The sequence below is a fragment of the Papio anubis genome, chromosome 19 (assembly GCF_008728515.1).
Source record: "Papio anubis isolate 15944 chromosome 19, Panubis1.0, whole genome shotgun sequence".
Taxonomy (NCBI): domain Eukaryota; kingdom Metazoa; phylum Chordata; class Mammalia; order Primates; family Cercopithecidae; genus Papio; species Papio anubis.
The window spans coordinates 15,170,567-15,187,332 of record NC_044994.1 but is presented as its reverse complement, the minus strand read 5'-3'; the positions used below and the strand labels follow the sequence as shown (position 1 = coordinate 15,187,332).

The window sequence follows — 16,766 nt, the reverse complement described above, 5'->3', positions numbered from 1 at the left end:
ATGACAGGTTTTTTTTTTTTTTTTTTTTGAGACAGGGTCTCACTCCGTTGCCCAGGATGGAGTGCAGTGGTGTGATCATAGCTTACTGCTGCCTTGACTTCCGGGGCTCAAGCGTTCTTCTCACCTAAGCTTCCTGAGTAGCTGGGACTACAGGCACACACCATCACATATAGCTAATTTTTAATTTTTTGTAGAGACGTGGTCTCACTGTGTTGCCCAGGCTGGTCTCAAACTCCTGGGCTCAAGTGATTCTTCCACCAAAGCTGCCCAAAGTGCTGGGATTATATGCATGAGCCACCTGGAAAATGACAGTTCTTACTCTGCAGTCCTACTTCTAGGAATCTATCTCAATGATCTACAGGCAAAAATATGAAAAGAGAATGTGCAAGGTTATTCACTGCAGCACCGTGCACACTAGGCATAACTGTCAACAGCCCAAGTGTCCATTGCTAGGGTATAAACTATGGTAGAGTCACATAATGAAGTACTATGGAGCTAAAAAGAAATGAAGAGTATGGGAGCAGTGGCTCATGCCTGTAATCCCAGCACTTCGGGAGGCTGAGGTGGGTGGATCATGAGGTCAAGAGATTGAGACCATCCTGACCAACATGGTGAAACCCCATCTCCACTAAAAATACAAAAATTAGCTGGGCGTGGTGGTGTGTGCCTGTAGTCTCAGCTACTCGGGAGGCTGAGGCAGGAGAACTGCTTGAATCGAGGAGGTGGAGGTTGCAGTGAGCCGAGATGGTGCCACTGCATTCTAGCCTGGCGACAGAGTGAGACTCCGTCTAAAAAAGCAAATTAGAGAAAAGTATATATAATATTCTATATGAGTCACGGAGAGTATGTGTATACACATGTATTTGCTTCTATTTTTCAGGATAGAAGAAAAATCATAAATTTTAAACAAATGATTACCTATAGGGATAGGGAGGTAATAAGATATAGAGGCCAAGAATAGAAGTGAGATTTATCTGAATATACTTGTATTGTAGTCTGGTACAATGTACACACTTTGTGTCCATTATACACATTTTATATACATTATATATATATAATGTATAAAGTATACATTATACTTTATATACTTTTACAATAATTAAATATGAAAAGAAAAAAACCCAATTCCTAAAAAATCAAAAGCGAAATAAACTTGGGTACTGAGTTTGTGGCATAATTATGCAAAAAATAATTATCCCAAATGACTTAAAAAAAAAAACAACACAGTGATTTGACTGTACATTTCTAATAGAATATATTTTAAGGACAAAAGAGCATACAAAAAGTTTTCAAACTATTTTCATTAATTATGTTATTGGTGGTATTATTCTGAAGCTGCTTTATGTGTATTGTGGAATAAGATAAATTAAGGAATTATGTAGGTGGCACTGAGAAGTGGGATTTTTGGTAGGTGGGAAAGTAAATACAGATGTAAGATAGAGGAATTTACATAAATATCCTGTGGTCCTGAATCTGAGTTAGAGCGATCAGTATGAAGTATAGTTTACCTTAAAAAATCAAAGTGATATGGCAGGGCGAGGTGGCTCACACGTGTAATCCCAGCACTTTGGGAGGCCAAGGCGGGCAGATCACGAAGTCAGGAGATTGAGACCATCCTGGCGAACACGGTGAAACCCTGTCTCTATCAAAAATACAAAAAACTAGCCAGGCGTGGTGGCGGGCGCCTGTAGTCCCAGCTACTCGGGAGGTGGAGGCAGGAGAATGGCGTGAACCCAGGAGGCACAGCTTGCAGTGAGCTGAGATCGTGCCACTGCACTCCAGCCTGGGTGACAGAGGGAGACTCCATCTCAAAAAAAAAAAAAAAAACAAAAAACCCAAAGTGATACAAAAAACCTTCTTTCTAACTCTGTCCACCTAAAAGGCTGAGAAACAATGACTAAAGCACAACCCTAGCAGCCAGACTGTGGCCTAAACACCATTTCTCACTAAAAGGAACTAGGGCTCCAGGAAAAAGGAATTAGGGCTCCAGCAAAAATGGCACATTCCAGATAGCAGAAGCAAGAAAGCTATGAAAGAAGCTTCCTTTAGGCAAAGACTGGACAATCTGAGTATCTCTAAGGATAATGACTGCAATGGATTACAACCCATCAAATATACTTAAATTGATGAGTATATAATGACACCTGAACAAAAAACAACCTAGTCACATTTGGGATGCTAGAGTACCATTTGTTTGGAAAACTGGTAACTAAAAAAAAAGAATTAAGCATTTAACAAAATGACAGCTCTTTAAGAGTCTCACAGGAATAAAAAAAATCTTGGCCTGTTAGATTTCTAAAATTCTCAATAGAAATAAAAATAAAAGGAATAACTTTACTTACTAACTCAATTACCAACATCCTAACTTAAAGAAAAAAATAACAATTTTTTTTAATGAATTACTATGTCTTCAATTCACTTTAAGAACAAACAGTAGGTGACAGTAAGTAACAGAATTTGCAATCTCTGTGAAAGGCAGAAAGTCACATTATGGTTAAATCAAGATGCTTAGGGTCAGGCGAGGTGGTTCACGCCTGTAATCCCAAGACTTTGGGAGGCCCATGTGGGTGGATTACCTTAAGTGACAAGTTTGAGACCAGCCTAATCAACATGGTGAAACCCCGTCTCTACTAAAAATACAAAAATTATCCAGGCATGGTGGCGGCCACCTGTAATCCCAGCTACTTGGGAGGCTGAGGCAGGAGAATTGCTTGAACCCAGGAGGCAGAGTATGCAGTGAGCTGAGATCACGCCATTGCACTCCAGACTGGGCAACAAGAGTGAAACTCCATCTCAAAAAAAAAAAAAAAAAAAAAAAAAAACAAAAAGAAACAAAAACAAAAACAAAAAACCCCAAAAAAGATGCTTAAAAGGTTTGTTTTGATTTTAAAGATTAAAAAATCCTCATAAAGTAATTCTGAAGCATAATAAACCTAAGTGTTACTACCTATTTTACTAAGTCTTGGCACACTGCAACCTCCACCTCCCAAGTTCATGCCATTCTCCTGCCTCCTGAGTAGTGGGGACTATAGGTGCCCACTACTATGCCCAGCTAATTTTTTGTATTTTTAGTAGAGACAGGGTTTCACCAAGTTAGCCAGGATGGTCTCCATATCCTGACCTTGTGATCCCCCTGCCTTGGCCTCCCAGAACTGCTGGGATAACAGGCATGAGCCACCGTGCCTGGCCTACCTAAAGTCTTTTTTTTTTTTTTTTGAGACGGAGTCTTGCTCTGTCCCCCTGGCTGGAGTGCAGTGGCGCGATCTCGGCTCACTGCAAGCTCCGCCTCCCGGGTTCCTGCCATTCTCCTGCCTCAGCCTCCCAAGTAGCTGGGACTACAGGCACCTGCCACCGCGCCCGGCTAATTTTTTGTATTTTTAGTAGAGACGGGGTTTCACCATGGTCTCGATCTCCTGACCTTGTGATCCGCCCGCCTCGGCCTCCCAAAGTGTTGGGATTACAGGCGTGAGCCACCGCGCCCGGCCCCTAAAGTCTTATACTACATAAAACTTGTACAATTTAATAAATGCCCCAAGTTGAAAATAAGATAGAATAAAAAGACGATTTTTAAAAAAATAATAAAACAGGCTGGGTGTGGTGGCTCATGCCTGTAATCCCATTAGTTTGGGAGGCTGAGGCAGGTGGATCACCTGAGGTCAAGAGTTTGAGACCAGCCTGGCCAACATGGTGAAACCCCATCTCTAATAAAAATACACAAATTATCCAGGCCTGGTGGCGGGCATCTGTAATCCAAGCTACTTGGGAGACCGAGGCAGGAGAATCACTTGAACCCAGGAGACAGAGGTTGCAGTGAGCAGAGATTGTGCCACTGTACTCCAGCCTGGGCGACAGAATGAAACTCCGTCTCAAAAAAATATATATATACATATAAATATATACACACACACACACACATACACACAAGAAAAATAAAGCAGAGAAAATCACTATTATCACTGCCAAAAAAAGGTGATGGTGGTAAAAATTTCCTTATTTGTAAAATTTGTCATTTTTATGCTTGAGTCTTTTTTTTATGACCATAAAGTAAATAATTTTAACTTAACCAAAGTAGCTATTTAACAGTTTAGAGATACTCTGACAAAGACAGCTCTATTGGCCAGGTGTGGTGGCTCAAGCCTGTAATCCCAGCACTTTGAGAGGCCGAGGTAGATGGATGGCTTGAGCCCAAGAGTTCAAGATTAGTCTTGGCAACGTGGTGAAACCCTGTCTCTACAAAAAATAATTAGCTGGGTGTGGTAGTATGTGCCTGTAGTCCCAGATACTCAGGAGGCTGAGGTGGGAGTATTGCTTGAGCCTAGGAGGTGGAGGTTGCAGTGAGCTGAGATGAAGCCATTGTACTCTAGACTGGATGACAGAGCAAAACCCTGCCTCAAAAAAAAAAAAAAAAAAAAAAAAGAGAGAGAAATAAAAGACAGCTCTATTGTACTTCTAGTCACATTGCTGGTATAAATAAAAACCAACTTACCTTTCATTATCTTTAAAATATGGCTCCACAAATGCTTTCTGCTTGACTTTGTCTTGTTTATCACCATGAGCTATAAATAAAACATGCACATTACAAACTAAATGTATAACTTAATGAGAAATAATTAACTAGCTTGGAAGAAAACGACATGTACTCAAACTTCCATTTTCATTGGGTTTCATACTCTAGGCCTCTGAGCAACTCATTTAAATTTTCTGTAACTATGTAACTACTTTTTTTTTTTTTGAGACAGAGTCTTGCTCTGTCACCTAGGCTGGAGTACAGTGGCAGGATCTCGGCTTACTGCAAGCTCCACCTCCCGGGTTATGCCATTCTCCTGCCTCAGCCTCCCAAGTAGCTGGGACTACAGGCGCCCACGACCACGCCCGGCTAATTTTTTGTGTTTTTAGTAGAGACAGGGTTTCACCATGTTAGCCAGGATGAACTCAATCTCCTGACCTCATGATCCGCTCGTCTTGGCCTCCCAAAGTGCTGGGATTACAAGCGTGAGCCACCGCGCCCGGCCTCTGTAACTACTTTTTTCTTTCTTTTGCATCTGCATAATGAGGTGGGCGCTGTTTCATTTACCTCAAAATTACTAGACAGCTAAAAGTCATTATCTCAGAAAGTTTTTCAGAGTTTAAAAGAAATACTCAGATGACCACTATTATTGTTTGACAAGAAACGACAACGAAAAGACACCTTTCAATATTAATTTTGGCTGGGTACAGTGGCTCATACCTGTAATCTCAGCACTTTGGGAGGCTGAGGTGGGTGGATCACCTGAGGTCAGGAGTTCGAGACCAGCCTGGCCAACATGGTGAAACACTGTCTCTACTAAAAATATAAAAATTAGCTGGGCATGGTGGCAGGCGCCTGTAATCCCAGCTACTTGGGAGGCTGAGGCAGGAGAATCGCTTGAACCAGGGAGTTGGAGGTTGCAGTGAGCTGAGATCGTGCCACTGCACTCCAGCCTGGCAACAGAGCAAGACCCCGTCTCAAAAAAATAAAAAAAAATTACACATTAATTATACATCTTTATAGAGTGTGATACTCTGATATATGTATACAATGTGTAATGACCAAATTAGGATAATTAGCATATCTGTAACCTCAAACATTTGTTTGTCATTTCTTTGTGTTGGGAACATTCAAAATCTGTGCTTTTAGCTATCTGAGAACATATAATATATTGTTGTTAATTATAGTCACCATATAGTGCTATTGAACACTACAACTTATTCTATTTAGCATTTTGTTTATTTTTCTTTGTTTTTTGGAGACAGTCTTGCTCTGTTGCCCAGGTTGGAGTGCAGTGACATGATCTAGGCTCACTGCAAGTTCCGCCTCCCAGGTTCAAGAGATTCTCCTGCCTCAGCCTCCCGAGTAGCTGGGACTACATGTGCACACCACCATGCCCGGCTACTTTTTTGTATTTTTAGTAGAGACGGGGTTTCACCATGTTAGCCAGGATGGTCTTGATCTCCTGACTGTGATCCACCTGCCTCAGCCTCCCAAAATGCTGGGATTACAGGTGTGAGCCACTGTGCCAGGCTCCCTTATTTATTTTTCTTAGCGATCAGGTCTTGCTATGTTGCCCAGGCTGGAGTGTAGGGGCAATTCATAGGCACCGTACTACTACTGATCAGCATGCAAGTTTCGACCTGCTCCATTTTTGAAGTGGGACAGTTCACTGCTCCTTAAGCAACTTAGTGGTCTCCTACTTCTAAGAGGTCACCATATTGATGCTAAACTTAATATGGATCATACCTCAGAACTCCAATACAGCACTACTCCAAGAACTCCAAGGCTCAAGCTATCCTCCTGCCTCAGCCTCTTGGGTGGCTGAGACCATGGGTGCCTGCCACCTTGCTTGGCTAGCTGTATTTTTATATTAATTAACCCACCTTTGGCTACCCCAGTCTTCCCCACCTCTAGTAACCACTATTCTACTCTCTACATCTATGAGATCAACTTTTTCAGATTCCACATACAAATAACAACATGTGGTATTTATCTTTCTGTGCCTGGCTTATTTCACCTAATATGATGTTGTCCAAACTCATTGATGTTTGCACAAATGACAGAATTTTGTTCTTTTTAGTGGCTAAATAGTATTTTTTTGTGTGTATGTATATGTGTATCTATACATATATATATTTATATATATAGTTTTAACTATTTATCTGTAAATAGACACTTAGGCTGATTCCATATCTTGGCTATTCTGAACAGTGCTGCAATAAATGTGAGTGCAGATATCTCTTTAACATACTGATTTCCTTTCCTTTGAATATACACCCAGTAGTGGGACTGCTGGATTTATGATAGTTCCATTTTTAGTTTTTTTTTTTTTGAGACGGAGTCTCGCTTTGTTGCCCAGGGTGGAGCACAGTGGCGTGATCTTGGCTCACTGCAAGTTCCACCTCCTTGGTTCACGCCATTCTCCTGCCTCAGCCTCCCGAGTAGCTGGGACTACAGATGCCTGCCACCACATCCGCTTAATTTTTTTGTTTTTTTTCAGTAGAGACAGGGTTTCGCCATGTTAGCCAGGATGGTCTCAATCTCCTGACCTCGTGATCCGCCCGCCTCGGCCATTTTTAGTTTTTTGAGGAATCTTCATACTATTTTCTGAAATGGCTATACTAATTAACATTGCCACCAATCCTGTTGATTTTTATAATGCATCTTTAAGGTAAGTTATAACTAGAGAATAAACAGATTAAAGATTTTATCAGAAAATTGGTGACAAAGATTAAAAACTAGAGCTCATAACTTGGGACCTGACTCCTAAGATGTCTAGACTCAAATAGCTAAACGCCAGCATCTATTCAAAGAATCAAAATTTACTGAGCATTGTGCTAAGTTCCAGACATACAATGTATAACAAGAGAGAGCAGGTCTCCTGTTTTCATGGAGTTTACATTACAGTGAGGAAAACAGACATTAAGCAAGCAGAGAGTTAAATGTTAAGCAAGTAGATAGTTAAGGGTTATGTGAGAAAGCACATGTAAGGTAGTAACTGGGTTGAGAAAATAAAATAAATACATAACAAATCCTAAATTGTATGCCTGGGTGACTGGGAAAAATAAAAACGTCTGAAGATTTTTTGGTAGGAAGTAAATGGAAATTGGCTTAGACATGTTACGTTTAAGCTGAAGAGACAAAAGTATCTCACAGTACTCAGAAATGCAAGACTGGGATTCATCAGAGAAGTTAAACCTAGAGATGCAGATTTGGAATCATTTTCAGAGGTAGGGCTAATAAAAGCTGTGAGAGAAAACAAGTTGCAATGAAGAAAGAGTCTTGGGGATATTCTAGGAAAGAAGCTGTGATAAATAAAAAGAATGATGCAGCATCGTCAGAAAAGCTAAGTGAGAAGAAATTCTGGGATAGTCAGTGTCAAATGTAACTTAAAACAAGGAACAGAAATTAGTAAGTACGCCTTTGCAAAAAAATATTCTTTTTGTTTGAAGTGAAACCTATTTGCAAAAGGTCCTTCGTGGGGGGAAAAAGGATACTGAACAGCTGTAAATTTTTATTTCAAAATTTACTTGATGGAGTTTTTGCCATGGACTAAGCAAGCAAAAGACTACTGTCCTCTATCTTTGGTTTCGGTCTCATTCATTTTTGAGTTACGGGCTGTTTTAAAAACCTCATGGAAACATGAGCATAATCAAGATTGTGCCACAGCAGAACGTATGTTCATTTAAACCAGCATAAAACAATCTTTGCACTAGATTAAAAATTCAGACCAATTTAATAACAATGAGAAAAATGAGAGATTTAACAAAAATTACAATTTTCAATCCAGATTATCTACTTAGATTTTCAATTATTCTTTTTCTGATTGCTATCCTACATAATAAAATTACTGCTTCTAATGAAAGAGATATTAAGACTAATACACATAGTTACATTAGGTATTTTGGCTGGTAAGATAAAGCATTCACAGCAGAAAACAGATCTGAATTTTCCTGTTTTGAATTTAATTATTACTATGTTTTTTTTGAGACAGGGTCTCACTCTGTTGCCCAGGCTGTAGTATAATTATTTATTTATTTTGAGACAGGGTCTCACTCTGTTGCCCAGGCTGTAGTATAATTATTTATTTGGAGACAGGGTCTCACTCTGTTGCCCAGTCTATAGTGCAGTGGGTGATTCACTGACGCAGCCACAGCCTTCTGGGTGTTCAAGCGATCCTCTCGCCCCAGCCCCCAAGTAGCTGGGACTACAGATATGTGCCACCATGCCGAGATAATTTTTGTAGAAATGAGGTTTTGTCTTATTGCCCAGGCTGGTCTTGAACTCCTAAGCTCAAGCAATCCATCTGCCTTGGCCTTCCAAAGTGCTGGGATTACAGGTGCGAACTGCTGTGCCTGGCTACATCTGAATGTTCTACAAAATTTTCTCCTTCTACTTTATTACAATTAATTTAATAATTAACAGAAGTTTCTCAAAAATTTTATCAATTTTATGCGTATTTAGAAAGAAATTTCTAATACCAAACTAATGTTAGTTTCTTAGTTCTAATAAATACCTTATAGCTATATAATACATTAACATAAGGAGAGGTTGAGTGAAAGGTACAGGAGACTGCCGAACAATTTTCTGGAACTCTTATTAATGTGACATTATCTCAAAATTTAAAAAAGGTGAAAAAATTTATACAAGAAATATGAGACTTCAATTGTTGATATGTCATCAAGCCTTTGTTAATTAGCTTGATAACTTAACTTACTGAATTCTGCAACTGAGAAGCCATAGTTAAAGAGAAAATAATCTTACTGTGTGGTTTCTTTGTGGCGGCAGACAATTCCTCCTCTTCATCTGCTGCTTGGGAGAAACTATCTGCCAAACAGGATTCATACTCTTCATGTGTTGTCTGATCAAACATATCTTCCAAGCTATCATTCATTTTTCTTTCTTCATCTATGTAAAAGAGCATTGGCTGAGGGCAACAAGCAAGCTTTTTTGCTTTCTATGTAGACCATCATGAAACTGTAGTAACTGCCACACAATAACAGAATGCAGTCCTTAAAGACACTTTTTAAAACATGGTTGTGAAAATAAGGATTATATATTGGGTACTGAGCTTAATAACTGTGATGTAATAATATGTGCAACAAATTCCCATGACACGTGTTTATCTATATAACAAACCTTTTTAGGAACCTGCAAACCTAAAATAAAATTTAATAGTTTAAAAAATGTTTTAAGAAAAGAAAAAAAATGTGGATTACAGGCCTTATTCTGAAGAGTATTCTTTCAGTGAATAGATGTAATACAGGTAGTGAAAGGCTTGTAGATATATATGCAAAAGATAGTTCTAAGAATGTTACTTGTAAGCTGTCTTGTTAAGAGTGCTAAATTCAGTGAATATAAGTGAGTAACAAACTATAATGTATATTAATGAAGTGTTTAAAGGCATGATTATTACAATGAGGGTTGCAAGCCTAGCTGTGAAGTGTTCTTTTGGTGTATAGATGTAATGCATGTAGTGAAGTGTTTGTGGACACATGCTAAACATGATTCTGAGAATATTAGTTGCAAGCTGTAAGGCTGAGTGTTAATTCAGTTACTGTAAGTGAGTAACAAACTGTAATGTATGTAATGAAGTGTTTACAAACACTTCTTAAGTCATGATTCTTATAATGAGGTTTAATTCTTGTAATTCGTGTATGAGGTAAGAATAAACTCCCAACTCTGGGTAGTTACTGTACATTTACAAAGACTTTATGTTACGGCTTTAAATGTCCTTTACTCATGCTTTTTTTTTTTTTTGAGACGGAATCTCACTCTGTCACGCAGGCTGGAGTGCAGGGATGCGATACTGGCTCACTGTAACCTCCGCCTCCCAGGTTCAAGCAATCCTTCTGCCTCAGCCTCCCAAGTAGCTGGGATTACAAGTGTGCGCCACCATACCTGGCTAATTTTTGTATTTTTAGTAGAGACGGAGTTTCGCCATGTTGGCCAGGCTGGTCTCAAACTCCTGACCTCAAGTGATCCACCCGCCTTGGCCTCCCAAAGTGCTGGGATTACAGGTGCGAGTCACTGTGCTCTACCCTCTTATGCTTACTTTTGTTATTAAGTAGCAAAAAAGTATTTTCTTTCACCATCATTAGCATTTGGTAGTTTAGTATTACTAGAAATTAGGAATTCAATGCCATATTTGACATGGAAAGTGATAAATTCATCTTCACAGATCTAACAACATTTTCCATTACATAATCACACTTAAAAAACACCAGAGTTTAAATCCAGTTGGCTAACAAATATGACAGAAAAGAGGTCTGCTGAGATTATTCTATGTAAGTACCACCTCTCCCAACCTGCAGCACTCTCTCACTCTTAACTTGCTTTACCTTTCTCCTGGACTTACCACCATCTATTATATATATAATTGCTTATTTCTCTCATTAGAATGTAAGTTCCATGAGGTAAGTACTTTTGTTCTGTTTATTATCTCTAGTTCCTAAAACACTTCCTACTACAAAATTTTTGCTTGATATTTACTGATAATTAAACATTCTGCATGCTGAAGGTCAAATTTGTAAATAAAATACAACTTCTATGCACTAGGTATTGTGCTAGGCATCCTCAGAACATTCTGTGTATGCTGTTTGTAAAGCAAAATGTTAAATTGCTGATTTATTTTTGTTTATTTGATTTGTGATTGTGAAATACCTGAAGACAGAGAATAAATCCTTGCTCATCTTTCTGTCACAGCACCTAGTAAGTCTAACACAGAGTAGGTGCATGAAAATTTTCTGAATTGAAATACTGGCAGTAATATGGAATTTTTATTGGTATATTTCATTTTAAACCAATTCTGAGTGTTGGAAAAGTTTTACCTTATGGGGTAAATTTTTTTTTTTTTTTTTAAATATAACCTCACTAATGTCTCCCACTCCATGTGCTGTTCTTACAACATGATGTCAACGCTCCTCCCACTGAGTGTCACTGAGGGCCTGTTCATTTCACTTTATGCCTGTGCAGATCTTTGTGACACTATGTCACCTCTGAGGTCATAAAAATGCCACCTGCTTCTGCTTTGTTCTGTTGGGGTGCCAACTCTGGGAACTTATCTTCCATGTGAAGAGGAAGCTCAAACGAGCCTATGTGAATAAGCCCTGAGAGTGAATGAGGAGATGCCAAGTCACTCTCCAGCTGCCCAGCCCTCTGCTGTTTCAGTTCCAGCCACCATCTGCCTACAACTGCATGAGACCCTGAAACAGAACTGACCAGCCAAGCCTTTCCTGAATTCCTGAGCCACAGAAACTAGGAAGATAAGAAAAGCTTTTGTTTGAATCCTCTAAGTTATTCCAGTGATTCATTCATTATGTAGCAATAGTATCCACAGCACTTTATTAGCCAAAATTATCTCTATAATTTCCCTTCATTAGTCCAAGTGCTAATTTCTCTTTCACATGATACTTGCTTCAAATAAATTTGAGAAACTATTGTCTTCTGAGTAGATTTAAAGTAGGCATACTTTAGATTTTCTCTTTTCTACAAAAATGAGAAAAACATGATCAGAGGCTAGTACCAGGAAGAAAATAATCTTAAAAGCAAAGTATCCTCTTAAGAAAAGTTATTTAGTGTCATGCAAACCATAAAATGGCAATAAACTACTGTGAAGGTTTTTTCTTTTAATAGGTATTGGCTTCTCTACCTAGGTAACCATCTGCTTCATCATACGGTTTGTTATATGTCATTGAAAAACAAATAAGGCAAAGACTACTAAAATTTTCTTTCATTTACTGCATTTAAGGCAGCAATAGATACGCCGATTCAGAAGAAGCCAGGGCAAGACTATTTTATTTTTTGCTCTGAGCAGGTAGACTACAGAAAATTTAGCAGAAGATAAGGAATGCACACCTAGCCTCAATGTATTTGGCTTCTAACAAATGATCACTGGGGAATGTCTCTGCTTTTAGCACTGCTTCCCCATGTGGCAGACCCTTGCCCTTCAATACATAAGGGTGATAAATGACAACTGTTCCTAGTCTAGCTGTTCTCATGTCATGTGCCCCTACAGTTAGGAAAGTTGCTAAGGTAGTGCTAACCAAAATCCTCCTATTGTTCTCATCTCTTCTGGAAAATCAAGACTTTGGGTGAACAACTAATAGATTCTCACTACAAAGGGCTGTAGACCACCAATTTGGCCAAATTGCCTCATCAGTAGAGGGGGAATACAGCAGATTAACTCAGCATATACACTATGATTCTGAATGTTAACCTGTAAAACTATACTAACACTTCTCAGTAGATTTCTCCTTTCTTTCCTTATCAAATTGCTTTAGCAAACGTTAATTCTAACACAGGACTCAAGACTTCCTGTTATACCATTTATAGAAAAGTATCTATACCAGGGATCAGCAAACTTTTTCTTAAAGGGTCAGAAAATAACTATTTGAGGTTTGTGGGGCTATAAGGTCTCTGCACCAACTACTCAATTTTGCAGCTGTATGGAACAAACAGCGATGGGCAATACATAAAGAAATGAATAAGGCTGTGCTCTGGTAGAACTTTATTTACAAAACTGGTAGCTGGCTGAAATTTGCAAATCCCTGGAGATATGAATCTTTTCTGAAATGAAATTATTTTGGCTAAAGACTTTTTTTTCTGACGTACTGAAACTGAGCTTTCCTAAGAGGAACATAAAGTTAATAGAGCAGGAAAAAACCTGGTGTATGGTGAAGAGGTCACTCGAGCTAATCAGTGCAATGGTACAACTACAAACTTCACATACGTTTTTTATTAAAATAAAAAACAAAAACAAAAATCTTACTTGAACTTTTTTCTCCCTTCTGCTCTTGCTTCTTCATTTTTAAGAGAACGGTTTCACTAACCAACGTACAGTCCATGTCCACTGTTTCTCCTCCTAATTTTGACTGACTGCCATCCTGAATAAATATTTTAAAAATCAAAAGTTTTAACAATTATTCCTTTATGGTCTTATATTTAATTTTTACAAAACATTTTGGTAAAATATACATAACATACATTTTACCACTTTTAAGCATTAAGCTGTATTTACTTTTATACTTTACAAATAGGTAAGGATTTAGGTTTTACTGCTTATAAAACATTTTAGCTTCAGTATAATCAAGCCTAGGAAAAGAAGGACTGCTGCCAGGAAAAGGGAGAATTATTTACCACTAAACACCCTTGAACTTTTCCTGCCTTTCTTTTCCAATTTGCCTCATAGTAATGAACATCAATGTACACTAAGAACAATTTCAAAAATTAAATTTAATTTCTTGATAGGCATATATTACTCAGTGAATGTTAAATACTTTGTTATTAATATGCTACCAAGTGAAAGGGAACTTCTGAAACTACACAGAACCTAAATACAAGACAAAAAACTATTTCCGCTATGAATTTTAATTTTTAAAAAATACAGTATTTTTAAAAATAGTCGACTTGGAAAATAAATTTTATGGTACATTATTTTAAAGCTAATGAAGACATGATGAATTATTTTAATGAAAGATAAAATTATATAAGACATGCAGCATTTTGCATTATTTTTATTTATGAGACAGGGTCTTGCTCTGGTTGCCTAGGCTGGATGTGCTGTGGTGTGATCATACCTCACTGCAGCCTTGAATTCCTGGGTTCAAGGTATCCTCCCAACCTCAGCCTCCCAAGAAGCTAGGACTACAGGTATGCAATACCATGCTCAGCTAATTTTAAAATTTCCTGTAGAGACAGGGCCTTGTTATGTTGCCCAGGCTGGTCTCGAATTCCTGGCTTCAAGTGATTCTCTCTCTTCAACCTCCCAGAGTGTTGGGATTACAGGCATGAGCCACTGCGCCTGGCCACTGCATTCTTTTAAAAACTGTATTACTATATTAATATTTTTCAGCAAAGCCCTTTAAAGTCAGAAAGCATTATTACCCTTTAAAAAAATACCATAAAGTTAGAAGAATAAGTATTTTTATTTCTTAATTTTCTGCGTAAATACATGTAGGTTTTAAGAGGTATCTGACTATCTTAAGGTGATAGAGTGAGTCACGAGAGAAGGTTGACTAACACCTCATTAGAACAAGAGTCAAATGAGTTTTGGTTTTACTTTTTAACTTACCTTTGTATCTATTACAGTAACATCCATTTTATACTGAGAAAGGTCTGCTCCCGGATCTATACTCCACTGGATATTTTCAAAGGATACATCTTAGGTAAAGGGAAAGAGCAAGCAATTAAAAAACTGATTTCAAAAATTCTCATCACTTTAAAATATTATGTGACCTAAAGAATATAAAATTTTTGCAAATCATATGTCTGGTAAAGGACTTATATCTAAGATATATAAAGAACTCTCGGCCAGGCGCGGTGGCTCACGCCTGTAATCCCAGCACTTTGGGAGGCCGAGACAGGCAGATCACGAGGTCAGGAGATCGAGGCCATCCTGGCTAATACGGTGAAACCCCGTCTCTATGAAAAATACAAAAAAAAAATTAGCCGGGCACGGTGGCGGGCGCCTGTAGTCCCAGCTACATGTGAGGCTGAGGCAGGAGAATGGCATGAACCCGGGAGGCAGAGCCTGCAGTGACTGGAGATCGCGCTACTGCACTCCAGCCTGGGCAACAGAGCGAGACTCCGTCTCAAAAAAAAAAAAAAAGAACTCTCCCAGCTCAATGAAAAGACAAATATCCCAATTAAAGATGGGCAAAGGATCTAAACAGACAGTTCTCCAAAGAAGATACACAAATTGCCAATAAACATGAAAGGATGCTCAACATCATTAGCCATCGAGGAAATGCAAACCAAAACCACGAGATGGCAAAAATCAAAAAGCTATAACAAGTGCTAGTGAGGATGTGGAGATACTGAAACCCTCACATACTGCTGGTGGAAATGTGAAATGGTGTAGCTGCTTTGGAAAATAGGCAATCCTTCAAAAGGTAAAATGTAGAATTAGTATATGGTCCAACAGTTCCATTCCTAGGTATAATCCAAGAAAAATGAAAACATACATCCACACAAAAACCTGTATGCAAATGTTCATAGCAGCATAGTTCATAACAGCAAAAAAGCGGTAACTTAAATGTCAACTAATAAATGCCTAAAATATGGTATACTTATATAATAAAAAAAAAGTTATCCAATAAAAAGAAATAAAATGTTGATATATGCTGTAACAGATAACTGAAAACATCATGCCAAGGGAAAGAAGTAACAAAAGATCATATATTAAATGATTCCATTTATATGAAAACTCCAGAATAGGCAAGTCTATAAGAGAGAAAGTAGATTCACGGTGCCTAGGACTACGGAGGGGATATGGGGAAGGAAAGTGATGAAAATGTTCTAAACCTAGACTACAGTGATGGTTGTACAACTCTGTGGGTATATCAAACCACGGAATTCAACATTTTAGTGGGTGATTTTTATGGTATGTGATTTGTATTTCAATTAAAATTTTTTTAAAATTGAAAACTATAACATTGTCTGGTGGGGTTTTCAAAGTATGTAGATATAATACACAGGAACTACATAAAGTGTAGTTACAGAACATGAAGTGGTACATTAACTCCAAGTAGACTGTAAAATGCTAAGTAATCCCTAGAACAACCATGAAAAAAATAAAAACAAAAAGCTCAAAAAAATCATGAATGATAGTGAAAAAAATGTTTTCATATAGAGACTAAAACACTTACTAGAAAAACAACTAATGATTGTGTTTCAGGAAAAAGGGAAAATAAACCCAGAATAAAGGAATAACTTGCCAATTAAGAATACAAGAAAAAATACTGCACTTGAACTATAGAAATGTTTGGTGGCTGAAAAAAAGAAAGAATTACTTTTTTAAAGATAGCAGGCTGGGCGTGGGTGGTTCACACCTGTAATCCCAGCACTTTGGGAGGCCAAGGCAGGCAGATGGCTTGAGACCAGCAGTTCGAGACCAACCTGGGCAACATGGTGAAACCCTGTCTCTTCAAAAAATAAAAAAATCAGTTGGGTGTGGTGGTGCGTGCTTGTAGTCCGAGCTATCCAGGAGGCTGAGATGGGAGGATCCACCTGAGCCTTGGAGGTCAATGCTGCAAGTGAGCCGTGATCATGCCACTGCACACCAGTCTGGGTGACAAAGTGAGACCCTGTCTCAAATAATAATATTAATAAAAGATAGCAAAATTATGAAAAGATACCTATATATCTTAGGGCAAACAATTTTTTTTTTTGAGACGGAGTCTCGCTCTGTCACCCAGGCTAGAGTGCAGTGCAGTAGCACCATCTCGGCTCACTGCAAGCTCCGCCTCCTGGGTTC

At 38.4% G+C, this 16,766-nt stretch overlaps 1 protein-coding gene across 7 annotated transcripts in view; it reads right to left on the bottom strand.

Moving 5' to 3' along the window:
• RBBP8 (RB binding protein 8, endonuclease) overlaps nt 1-16,766 on the bottom strand; it is a 118,153-nt gene that overhangs the window by 14,328 nt on the left and 87,059 nt on the right. For 5 of the 7 annotated variants that reach the window (XM_031658735.1, XM_031658734.1, XM_031658737.1 and 2 more), the window contains 4 exons: nt 14,583-14,671; nt 13,281-13,395; nt 9,275-9,418; nt 4,487-4,556 (listed from right to left, as the gene is read on the bottom strand). In XM_031658735.1, the coding sequence (XP_031514595.1) occupies nt 4,487-4,556; nt 9,275-9,418; nt 13,281-13,395; nt 14,583-14,671 (418 nt within the window). The remainder of the gene's footprint in view (nt 1-4,486; nt 4,557-9,274; nt 9,419-13,280; nt 13,396-14,582; nt 14,672-16,766) is intronic. The other 2 variants (XM_031658736.1, XM_031658738.1) reach the window with 2 other exon arrangements.